This window comes from Liolophura sinensis, chromosome 1, assembly GCF_032854445.1.
Source record: "Liolophura sinensis isolate JHLJ2023 chromosome 1, CUHK_Ljap_v2, whole genome shotgun sequence".
Lineage (NCBI taxonomy): Eukaryota > Metazoa > Mollusca > Polyplacophora > Chitonida > Chitonidae > Liolophura > Liolophura sinensis.
In genome coordinates, this window is record NC_088295.1 from 17515986 (window position 1) to 17529909 (window position 13924).

The 13924-nt window shown below is 38.0% G+C and overlaps 1 protein-coding gene across 1 annotated transcript; it reads left to right on the plus strand.

Moving 5' to 3' along the window:
• Nucleotides 1–600: 600 nt before the first annotated feature.
• On the plus strand, nt 601–11650 carry LOC135461663 (rhomboid-related protein 4-like). Its single transcript, XM_064738856.1, has 4 exons — nt 601–1145; nt 10322–10471; nt 10963–11043; nt 11301–11650. The coding sequence occupies exons 1-4, from the start codon at nt 713–715 to the stop codon at nt 11633–11635; spliced, it is 999 nt and encodes a 332-aa protein (XP_064594926.1). The 5' UTR covers nt 601–712; the 3' UTR covers nt 11636–11650.
• The last annotated feature ends 2274 nt before the right edge of the window (nt 11651–13924 follow it).

Consider the following 13924-nt stretch of genomic DNA (forward strand, 5'->3'; position numbering starts at 1 on the left):
TCAAACATGAAGTTTTTCACACAAAGCGATGCAGAGATGTCCACACAGTGATAATCAAATCAAACTAAATATTGCCTCTTTTAGTTCCGAACAGAATATCTCTCGCAACCTCACCAACAACAAAGTTTCGTGCAAGCTTTCCTCCTCCAAAAAGTAATACGAATATGTCGAATCGCGTTAAATATGGCTTAGAGCCCCTTACTTAGCTTTACAACTAAGAAATCGGTACGCACTAACTTGACGCCGAGACATTGGTGCGCAATAACCAGGCCGCCTACATGTACAAAGTGGCTTGCGTAGGAAGTGACTAAACACAGGTAAGGGCATAAAATCTGGAACATTCTTTGTAAAGAGGCCGACGTATACACGCAATCGTACACTTTGTCAGCCATTCCCGCATGTACTTGATGCCATTTTGCAAATTAAATGTGAATGTTAACGTCATAAATTATTACCCCTTTATTTCCAATCACAAAGTTGTAATTCAACACCTGGTATTAATAAGACGGCCCCTGAGTATGGTCTTTCACGACATGTATTTCTACCTCCTATTCTTAGAGAACTCCAAAACATTCACTGCATCAAGCAGCTGTCAAATCGGAGTGCAACACGTGGACGAAGCGTTACCTCCTGATGCAATTTCGATCGCATCTAAGGATATAATAAGATAATGTTTTAATTCAGTCTCATTTCCCTTTACAGATTACAAGACATGGCAGGCAGAAGACGAGGAACTGAGTTGGGCGTTTTGTTGTTGGGGACGCAGTTACTGCAGTTCGGAGTGGACCGCATCCCACCAGTCACCCTTGGGACTATCATACTCAATGTTGTGGCATACTTGTATTTACCATTTAGAACTGGACAGACTTGTATAAGTACTCAGAACGTGTGGAATCAGTGGGAGTTAAAACGACTGTTAATCGGGGCCATTGATCATGCCCATGACTTTCACCTCTACTACAATATGGTGTCGTTTTTATGGAAAGGAACAAGCTTGGAAAAACGTTTCAAGTCTCCGTATTTTGCTTACATCTTGGTTGTGTTTACCATACTAACTGGTGCGACTATGGTTGGGATGAATTCTCTTCTGGCACAGTTAACCCACAACCCATATTACATTCACCAGTGTGCTGTTGGCTTTTCAGGTAAACTCAGTTCTTGTATTAATTTGAAGGAAGTTGTAGTACAAATATGAACTGTTATTCTAGCCCAAAGCTAAGCAGAACACCCTGCCGGAAATGCCCGTCTTTGATCATATAGACTTCCAAGTGGACAATTTCACTGAGAAAAGTGTTTCAAACCCTATGTTATTTTTGCTGTCCACCTACTCCCTGAAACGCTCGAACTGTAATATGTCAAAGCCAGCATTGATAAACTATCTTTCCATTGTAATCCAGCTGTTTAAACCTTTGAGTAGGACATCTCAAATCAACATCTGCCATGTATGAAATTTTTATGGACTTCAGGATTTTAAATGACTGGATTACTGTTGAAAGATGGTTTACCAATGCTAGCTTTGACATACATGTATTACATTTTTAGGAAATCGGTGGATAGCAAAAATAAGATAGGGTTCGAGCTGGTTTTTGTAGTGAAATTATCCACGTGAAGTCTATATGACCAAAGCTGAGCGTTACGGTAGGACATGGATCAATGATACATAGGGAAAGATGACATCAGTTGTTATGCTGAAGTTGAGGGTGACATTTTTGTGGTGACACTACTATTAACGTAGCTCTGTAGGGCTGTGATTACATATGCTATCACAGCCTTGTCTTGTTCCATAAGCTTACTTGGAACACCTCTGTACTTCCCTTGCTGGCTTCAGTACACTACTGCTGGGCATCAAATAATTTGTCTGTGCATATTCACAGTCGTCTCAGTTATCAATTCCATGTAAAGTGTTCCCATGTGTCATACCTAGTAAACACATATTAGCATGAAACTAAAGTAGAAATTGGATAAATTCCAACTCCATCCGACATGTTTGAATGCATACTCCTCACAGTCCATACATGGAAGATAACTACTGACACTTCAGCCATATTTTGTAGTTGTAATCTTTTCTTCAATTTTGTTGAATTTATTCGAGATATCTTTTTAGTGATCAGCGTTGATTATGGGTTCCCTCTAGGTCATTACTGGTGAGACTGAGACTCCTAAACAATTAGCTCATATGTGTGAAATAGACAATCTTGCCTAGTAGTAGTGGCAGTGATAATTGTATAGATGATTCCCCTCACTGTGAGGAATATGCATTCAAACATGGCGGTTGGAGTTGGAATTTATCCAGTTTCCACTATTCTGAGTCGGTAGTTTGGGGTCACGTGACCGCCCTTTTGTATCTACAACAAAATGGCCGCCCATTGTTAAAGCATTGAGGAAAAGTCACTTTTTGCCACTTCGCTAGCAACCACTAAGGCCAAGTTGTACAAAATGACATCACGAATCTGTGCAAAAATATTCACACTCACACTGTAGAAAGCTGACTATTTTACGCCCACGCTGTTTGTTACTAAGGAGATCTCTAGCTTTCGATCTGTCTTATTTATTTGTTTATTTATTTGATTATTGTTTCACGCCGTACTCAAGAATATTTCTGTTATACGACGGTGGCCATCAGTATGGTGTGAGGAAACCGGGCAGAGCCTGGGGGAAACCCACGACCGTCCGCAAGTTGCCGACAGACCTTCCCACGTACACAATCAGTCTTGCAGAATAGTTTCATGCTTATGTGGGTTTACTAGTGATGACACATGAGAACACCTTCCTGGACTTGATAGCTGAGACAACTGTGACTACGGACAGACAAATTATTTGGTGCCCAAATTATTTACTGAAGCCATCAAGTGAAGTACAGAGGTGTTCAAGGTAAGCCAATGGAACATGATAGGGCTGTGATAGTATAAATAATCAAAGTCCTGATAGGGCTGTGATAGTATAAATAATCAAAGTCCTGATAGGGCTGTGACAGTATAAATAATCAAAGTCCTGATAGGGCTGTGACAGTATAAATAATCAAAGTCCCGATAGGGCTGTGACAGTATAAATAATCAAAGTCCCGATAGGGCTGTGACAGTATAAATAATCAAAGTCCTGATAGGGCTGTGATGGTATAAATAATCAAAGTCCTGATAGGGCTGTGATGGTATAAATAATCAAAGTCCCGATAGGGCTGTGATAGTATAAATAATCAAAGTCCCGATAGGGCTGTGACAGTATAAATAATCAAAGTCCCGATAGGGCTGTGACAGTATAAATAATCAAAGTCCCGATAGGGCTGTGACAGTATAAATAATCAAAGTCCCGATAGGGCTGTGACAGTATAAATAATCAAAGTCCCGATAGGGCTGTGACAGTATAAATAATCAAAGTCCCGATAGGGCTGTGACAGTATAAACAATCAAAGTCCTGATAGGGCAGTGATAGTATAAATAATCAAAGTCCTACAGAGCTACTATTAAGGGTAATAAACTATACATGTGCCAGCAGAATCACATACGTTTGTAAATTTTTTACATGTGTTGAGAATTAGATGAAAGGGTAAAAATAACCTGACCTTTGGTAATTTCTACAAGAGATGATGATTTCCACAAATCTTCATTACCAGTAACCAGATTTTGCTAAATTCTCTTTGAGGGTAACGATAAACTGTGCTGCTGTCCGTATCAAAACCAGTTTGAACAATCATGTTTTGTCAACATGGATGATAGATCATTTGTTTGCTTGCATATGTACATGTAAACTACTCTACTGATATGTACAGTAAATCACCAGTAATCTAGTAAACTACTCTACCAATATGTACAGTAAATCACCAGTAATCTAGTAAACTACTCTACCAATATGTACAGTAAATTACCAGTAATCTGGTAAACTACTCTGCCAATATGTGTAGTAAATCACCAGTAATCTAGTAAACTACTCTGCCAATATGTACTGTAAATCACCAGTAATCTAGTAAACTACTCTACCAATATGTACAGTAAATCACCAGTAATCTAGTAAACTACTCTACTGATATGTACAGTAAATCACCAGTAATCTAGTAAACTACTCTGCCAATATGTACAGTAAATCACCAGTAATCTGGTAAACTGCTCTGCCAATATGTACAGTAAATCACCAGTAATCTAGTAAACTACTCTGCCAATATGTACAGTAAATCACCAGTAATCTAGTAAACTACTCTGACAATATGTACAGTAAATCACCAGTAATCTAGTAAACTACTCTACCAATATGTACAGTAAATCACCAGTAATCTGGTAAACCACTCTACTAATATTTACAGTAAATCACCAATAATCTCGTAAACTACTCTAGTAATATCTACAGTAAATCATCAGTAATCTAGTGAACTATTCTGCCAATATGTACATTAAATCACCAGTAATCTAGTAAACTACTCCACTAATATGTGCAATATATCATCAATAGTCTAGTAAACTACTCTGCCAATATGTACAGTAAATCACCAATAATCTAGTAAACTACTCTGCCAATATGTGCAGTAAATCACCAGTAATCTAGTAAACTACTCTGCCAATATGTACAGTAAATCACCAGTAATCTGGTAAACTACTCCACTAATATGTGCAATAAATCACCAATAGTCTAGTAAACTACTCTGCCAATATGTACAGTAAATCACCAGTAATCTAGTAAACTACTCTGCCAATATGTACAGTAAATCAACAATAATCTAGTAAACTACTCTACCAATATGTACAGTAAATCACCAATAATCTGGTAAACTACTCCACTAATATGTGTAATAAATCACCAATAGTCTAGTAAACTACTCTGCCAATATGTGCAGTAAATCACCAATACTCTAGTAAACTACTCTACTAATATGTACAGTAAATCACCAATAGTCTAGTAAATTACTCTGCCAATATGTACAGTAAATCACCAGTAATCTAGTAAACTACTCTGCTAATATATGCAGTAAATTACCAATAATCTCGTAAACTACTCCACTAATATGTACAGTAAATCACCAATAATCTAGTAAACTACTCTGCCAATATGTGCAGTAAATCACCAGTAATCTAGTAAACTACTCTGCCAATATGTACAGTAAATCACCAGTAATCTGGTAAACTACTCCACTAATATGTGCAATAAATCACCAATAGTCTAGTAAACTACTCTGCCAATATGTACAGTAAATCACCAGTAATCTAGTAAACTACTCTACCAATATGTACAGTAAATCACCAGTAATCTAGTAAACTACTCTACCAATATGTACAGTAAATTACCAGTAATCTGGTAAACTACTCTGCCAATATGTGTAGTAAATCACCAGTAATCTAGTAAACTACTCTGCCAATATGTACTGTAAATCACCAGTAATCTAGTAAACTACCTCTACCAATATGTACAGTAAATCACCAGTAATCTAGTAAACTACTCTACTGATATGTACAGTAAATCACCAGTAATCTAGTAAACTACTCTGCCAATATGTACAGTAAATCACCAGTAATCTGGTAAACTGCTCTGCCAATATGTACAGTAAATCACCAGTAATCTATTAAACTACTCTGCCAATATGTACAGTAAATCACCAGTAATCTAGTAAACTACTCTGACAATATGTACAGTAAATCACCAGTAATCTAGTAATCTACTCTACCAATATGTACAGTTAAATCACCAGTAATCTGGTAAACCACTCTACTACTATTTACAGTAAATCACCAATAATCTCGTAAACTACTCTAGTAATATCTACAGTAAATCATCAGTAATCTAGTGAACTATTCTGCCAATATTGTACATTAAATCACCAGTAATCTAGTAAACTACTCCACTAATATGTGCAATATATCATCAATAGTCTAGTAAACTACTCTGCCAATATGTACAGTAAATCACCAATAATCTAGTAAACTACTCTGCCAATATGTACAGTAAATCAACAATAATCTAGTAAACTACTCTACCAATATGTACAGTAAATCACCAGTAATCTGGTAAACTACTCCACTAATATGTGCAATAAATCACCAATAGTCTAGTAAACTACTCTGCCAATATGTACAGTAAATCACCAGTAATCTAGTAAACTACTCTGCCAATATGTACAGTAAATCAACAATAATCTAGTAAACTACTCTACCAATATGTACAGTAAATCACCAATAATCTGGTAAACTACTCCACTAATATGTGTAATAAATCACCAATAGTCTAGTAAACTACTCTGCCAATATGTGCAGTAAATCACCAATACTCTAGTAAACTACTCTACTAATATGTACAGTAAATCACCAATAGTCTAGTAAATTACTCTGCCAATATGTACAGTAAATCACCAGTAATCTAGTAAACTACTCTGCTAATATATGCAGTAAATTACCAATAATCTCGTAAACTACTCCACTAATATGTACAGTAAATCACCAATAATCTAGTAAACTACTCTGCCAATATGTGCAGTAAATCACCAGTAATCTAGTAAACTACTCTGCCAATATGTACAGTAAATCACCAGTAATCTGGTAAACTACTCCACTAATATGTGCAATAAATCACCAATAGTCTAGTAAACTACTCTGCCAATATGTACAGTAAATCACCAGTAATCTAGTAAACTACTCTACCAATATGTACAGTAAATCACCAGTAATCTAGTAAACTACTCTACCAATATGTACAGTAAATTACCAGTAATCTGGTAAACTACTCTGCCAATATGTGTAGTAAATCACCAGTAATCTAGTAAACTACTCTGCAATATGTACTGTAAATCACCAGTAATCTAGTAAACTACTCTACCAATATGTACAGTAAATCACCAGTAATCTAGTAAACTACTCTACTGATATGTACAGTAAATCACCAGTAATCTAGTAAACTACTCTGCCAATATGTACAGTAAATCACCAGTAATCTGGTAAACTGCTCTGCCAATATGTACAGTAAATCACCAGTAATCTAGTAAACTACTCTGCCAATATGTACAGTAAATCACCAGTAATCTAGTAAACTACTCTGACAATATGTACAGTAAATCACCAGTAATCTAGTAAACTACTCTACCAATATGTACAGTAAATCACCAGTAATCTGGTAAACCACTCTACTAATATTTACAGTAAATCACCAATAATCTCGTAAACTACTCTAGTAATATCTACAGTAAATCATCAGTAATCTAGTGAACTATTCTGCCAATATGTACATTAAATCACCAGTAATCTAGTAAACTACTCCACTAATATGTGCAATATATCATCAATAGTCTAGTAAACTACTCTGCCAATATGTACAGTAAATCACCAATAATCTAGTAAAACTACTCTGCCAATATGTGCAGTAAATCACCAGTAATCTAGTAAACTACTCTGCCAATATGTACAGTAAATCACCAGTAATCTGGTAAACTACTCCACTAATATGTGCAATAAATCACCAATAGTCTAGTAAACTACTCTGCCAATATGTACAGTAAATCACCAGTAATCTAGTAAACTACTCTGCCAATATGTACAGTAAATCAACAATAATCTAGTAAACTACTCTACCAATATGTACAGTAAATCACCAGTAATCTAGTAAACTACTCTACTGATATGTACAGTAAATCACCAGTAATCTAGTAAACTGCTCTGCCAATATGTACAGTAAATCACCAGTAATCTAGTAAACTACTCTGCCAATATGTACAGTAAATCACCAGTAATCTAGTAAACTACTCTGACAATATGTACAGTAAATCACCAGTAATCTAGTAATCTACTCTACCAATATGTACAGTAAATCACCAGTAATCTGGTAAACCACTCTACTACTATTTACAGTAAATCACCAATAATCTCGTAAACTACTCTAGTAATATCTACAGTAAATCATCAGTAATCTAGTGAACTATTCTGCCAATATGTACATTAAATCACCAGTAATCTAGTAAACTACTCCACTAATATGTGCAATATATCATCAATAGTCTAGTAAACTACTCTGCCAATATGTACAGTAAATCACCAATAATCTAGTAAACTACTCTGCCAATATGTACAGTAAATCAACAATAATCTAGTAAACTACTCTACCAATATGTACAGTAAATCACCAATAATCTGGTAAACTACTCCACTAATATGTGTAATAAATCACCAATAGTCTAGTAAAACTACTCTGCCAATATGTGCAGTAAATCACCAATACTCTAGTAAACTACTCTACTAATATGTACAGTAAATCACCAATAGTCTAGTAAATTACTCTGCCAATATGTACAGTAAATCACCAGTAATCTAGTAAACTACTCTGCTAATATATGCAGTAAATTACCAATAATCTCGTAAACTACTCCACTAATATGTACAGTAAATCACCAATAATCTAGTAAACTATTCTGCCAATATGTGCAGTAAATCACCAGTAATCTAGTAAACTACTCTGCCAATATGTACAGTAAATCACCAGTAATCTGGTAAACTACTCCACTAATATGTGCAATAAATCACCAATAGTCTAGTAAACTACTCTGCCAATATGTACAGTAAATCACCAGTAATCTAGTAAACTACTCTGCCAATATGTACAGTAAATCACCAGTAATCTGGTAAACTACTCCACTAATATGTGCAATAAATCACCAATAGTCTAGTAAACTACTCTGCCAATATGTACAGTAAATCACCAGTAATCTGGTAAACTACTCTGCCAATATGTACAGTAAATCACCAATAATCTAGTAAACTACTCTACCAATATGTACAGTAAATCACCAATAATCTGGTAAACTACTCCACTAATATGTGCAATAAATCACCAATAGTCTAGTAAACTACTCTGCCAATATGTGCAGTAAATCACCAATACTCTAGTAAACTACTCTACTAATATGTACATTAAATCACCAATAGTCTAGTAAATTACTCTGCCAATATGTACAGTAAATCACCAGTAATCTAGTAAACTACTCTGCTAATATATGCAGTAAATTACCAATAATCTCGTAAACTACTCCACTAATATGTACAGTAAATCACCAATAATCTCGTAAACTACTCTGCCAATATGTGCAGTAAATCACCAGTAATCTAGTAAACTACTCTGCCAATATGTACAGTAAATCACCAGTAATCTGGTAAACTACTCCACTAATATGTGCAGTAAATCACCAATAGTCTAGTAAACTACTCTGCCAATATGTACAGTAAATCACTAGTAATCTAGTAAACTACTCTGCCAATATGTACAGTAAATCAACAATACTCTAGTAAACTACTCTCCCAATATGTACAGTAAATCACCAATAATCTGGTAAACTACTCCACTAATATGTGCAATAAATCACCAATAGTCTAGTAAACTACTCTGCCAATATGTGCAGTAAATCACCAATACTCTAGTAAACTACTCTACTAATATGTACAGTAAATCACCAATAGTCTAGTAAATTACTCTGCCAATATGTACAGTAAATCACCAGTAATCTAGTAAACTACTCTGCTAATATGTGCATTAAATCACCAATAATCTGGAAAACTACTCCACTAATATGTGCAATAAATCACCAATAGTCTAGTAAATTACTCTGCCAATATGTACAGTAAATCACCAATAATCTGGTAAACTACTCTGCCAATATGTACAGTAAATCACCAGTAATCTCGTAAACTACTCTGCTAATATGTACAGTAAATCACCAATAATCTCGTAAACTACTCTGCCAATATGTACAGTAAATCACCAGTAATCCAGTGAACTACTCTACTAATATGTGCAGTAAATCACCAATAATCTGGTAAACTACTCTGCCAATATGTACAGTAAATCACCAGTAATCTGGTAAACTACTCTGCCAATATGTACAGTAAATCACCAATAATCTCGTAAACTACTCTGCCAGTGTGTACAGTAAATCACCAATAATCTCATGGAAAAATTGACCAACCAACCAACTTGGTGTATAGCGCACTAAGATAGCGAAAAATTACACGAAATTTTATATGATTACCAGTGAGTCACACATAGCTTCACGTGATTTTCACTGACAAATCACTCTTCTGTTCTAAGGTTTGTTCATAAGGATGATCTGATTAACAGCTGGTGACGTACTTTATGAAATTATGGGTGATAAACTCTACATTTTATTGTACATTTCTGTAGCAAAACTGCTCATTGGTTCAATGATTTTGACTGGCCAAATAGTTGTGAATTTCTAAATGCGTTGAATACATTGTATATATGTACAAGGGGGGATGTGTTGTTAAATGTAAACTATGAGACTGTAAGATATATGTGATATATATTAAACTTCCTGATTTCCTGATGTGTATTTTGTGTCCTCCAGGTGTAGTTTTTGCCCTCAAAGTGTTGACGACACATTACGAGCCTCCAGGAACACGATATGTCCTTAACTTCATACCTGTCCCATCAAAGTGGGTGTACTGGGCAGAACTAGTGCTAATCCAGGTGCTTGTTCCTAACGCTTCATTTACAGGTGCGTATTGTGATAACTACAGGTAGTAGAAGGTTCTCTTCACAGTGACAAGGCTGCAGTAATGCCAAAGTGGTGTTAACCCATTATCATTCATTCAAAGGTTAATGGCTCATTGTGACTCTTAGGCTCTTTAACAAACAGGACAGGAGTTTGAATTCAGCTCATAATATTTTGACTACAGTTGTGAGTTAGGATTTTAAGTACATGTCTGCCAAATGTCAGTGGTTTTCTCCAGGCTTTAAGTGAAAATTTTTTGAGCACAGCGTTAAACCCAAATCACTGCTATGAATAATGTAAAAGACAATTGAATCCTCTACATATCTCAGCCACTACATGTACCTGACCACCCTGACTAACCCTTCCAAGGCTTGTTAAAGCTTTCAGACTTGTGAACATGTGTAAATTGTGATTTTTTTTGTTGGGGGGGGGGGCACAGGGGTGCCCTACACAAAATTATTGTCTTAATATACTGATTGTTATCCACATTACAGGTCATTTAGCTGGCATTCTGGTGGGTCTGGCATATGTACGAGGACCTCTTAAGCATATTATGGAAATGTTTATTCCAACAGGTGAGCTTTTGCAGTTATTGCCTCTGAAATATTCATGTTGAATCTGAAATGTGAGCATACCACACAAAAAACTGATGATTGAAGGTTTGTTGTTTATACTCTCCCAGTGAAGATCAAGTTTAAACAGTGTAACAATTCAAGGCATTCAGTGGATAGTTGAGTAAAGTACATATGGCATTGACCAATTATGACTGAAATGTACATGTGTACTTTATATCAACACCAGGATAATGGTCGTGTTTTTTTTTTTGATACAGCACCTTCATATAGATACACCTCAGGGAGGAGTGGGAATCGGAGAAGCTCTGAAGATTATAGGTCTGGGTACTCCTGGGATGCCCCTCGACCTCGTCCCTCAGCACCATATGAACAGCCGCGGTGGTACCCAGGGGATACTCGATTCAGTGGAGCAAGTACTCCATCCGCACCCAGGGAGGAAGCCTTTAGAGATGCTCCTTACCCACCCAGTGGGCGCCCCTCTGGGCAGCGACTATACCCAGATCTAGATACAGAGATGAGTTCTCACCCAGGGGGCATGACTGAGGAGGAGCAGATTAGGCTTTTACTGGAGAGAAGCCAGTGGGACAGGTGAACACTGGTACAGAACTACAGGACAATCTGCAGCCTTTCTCTGTCCTCTGTGATACGAGTATAGTCGCACATACAGTGATGACAGGTGAACACTGGTACAGAACTACAGGACAGTCTGCAGCGTTTCTCTGTCCTCTGTGATACGAGTATAGTCGCACATACATTGATGACAGGTGAACACTGGTACAGAACTACAGGGCAGTCTGCAGCGTTTCTCTGTCTTCTGTGATACGAGTATAGTCGCACATACAGTGATGACAGGTGAACACTGGTACAGAACTACAGGACAGTCTGCAGCGATTCTCTGTCCTCTGTGATACGAGTATAGTCGCACATACAGTGGGACAGGTGAACTCTGGTACAGAACTACAGGACAGTCTGCAGCGTTTCTCTGTCCTCTGTGATACGAGTATAGTCGCACATACAGTGGGACAGGTGAACTCTGGTACAGAACTACAGGACAGTCTGCAGCGTTTCTCTGTCCTCTGTGATACGAGTATAGTCGCACATACAGTGATGACAGGTGAACTCTGGTACAGAACTACAGGACAGTCTGCAGCGTTTCTCTGTCCTCTGTGATACGAGTATAGTCGCACATACAGTGATGACAGGTGAACACTGGTACAGAACTACAGGACAGTCTGCAGCGTTTCTCTGTCCTCTGTGATACGAGTATAGTCGCACATACAGTGATGACAGGTGAACACTGGTACAGAACTACAGGACAGTCTGCAGCGTTTCTCTGTCCTCTGTGATACGAGTATAGTCGCACATACAGTGATGACAGGTGAACACTGGTACAGAACTACAGGACAGTCTGCAGCGTTTCTCTGTCCTCTGTGATACAAGTATAGTCGCACATACAGTGATGACAGGTGAACACTGGCACAGAACTACAGGACAGTCTGTAGTGATTCTCTGTCCTCTGTGATACGAGTATAGTCGCACATACAGTGATGACAGGTGAACACTGGTACAGAACTACAGGACAGTCTGCAGCCTTTCTCTGTCCTCTGTGATACGAGTATAGTCGCACATACAGTGATGACAGGTGAACACTGGTACAGAACTACAGGACAGTCTGCAGCGTTTCTCTGTCCTCTGTGATACGAGTATAGTCGCACATACAGTGATGACAGGTGAACACTGGTACAGAACTACAGGACAGTCTGCAGCGTTTCTCTGTCCTCTGTGATACAAGTATAGTCGCACATACAGTGATGACAGGTGAACACTGGCACAGAACTACAGGACAGTCTGTAGTGATTCTCTGTCCTCTGTGATACGAGTATAGTCGCACATACAGTGATGACAGGTGAACACTGGTACAGAACTACAGGACAGTCTGCAGCCTTTCTCTGTCCTCTGTGATACGAGTATAGTCGCACATACAGTGATGACAGGTGAACACTGGTACAGAACTACAGGACAGTCTGCAGCCTTTCTCTGTCCTCTGTGATACGAATATAGTCGCACATACAGTGATGACAGGTGAACACTGGTACAGAACTACAGGACAGTCTGCAGCGTTTCTCTGTCCTCTGTGATACGAGTATAGTCGCACATACAGTGATGACAGGTGAACACTGGTACAGAACTACAGGACAGTCTGCAGCGATTCTCTGTCCTCTGTGATACAAGTATAGTCGCACATACAGTGATGACAGGTGAACACTGGTACAGAACTACAGGACAGTCTGCAGCCTTTCTCTGTCCTCTGTGATACGAGTATAGTCGCACATACAGTGATGACAGGTGAACACTGGTACAGAACTACAGGACAGTCTGCAGCGTTTCTCTGTCCTCTGTGATACGAGTATAGTCGCACATACAGTGATGACAGGTGAACACTGGTACAGAACTACAGGACAGTCTGCAGCGTTTCTCTGTCCTCTGTGATACGAGTATAGTCGCACATACAGTGATGACAGGTGAACTCTGGTACAGAACTACAGGGCAGTCTGCAGCCTTTCTCTGTCCTCTGTGATACGAGTATAGTCGCACATACAGTGATGACAGGTGAACACTGGTACAGAACTACAGGACAGTCTGCAGCGTTTCTCTGTCCTCTGTGATACGAGTATAGTCGCACATACAGTGATGACAGGTGAACACTGGTACAGAACTACAGGACAGTCTGCAGCGTTTCTCTGTCCTCTGTGATACGAGTATAGTCGCACATACAGTGATGACAGGTGAACACTGGTACAGAACTACAGGACAGTCTGCAGCGATTCTCTGTCCTCTGTGATACGAGTATAGTCGCACATACAGTGATGACAGGTGAACA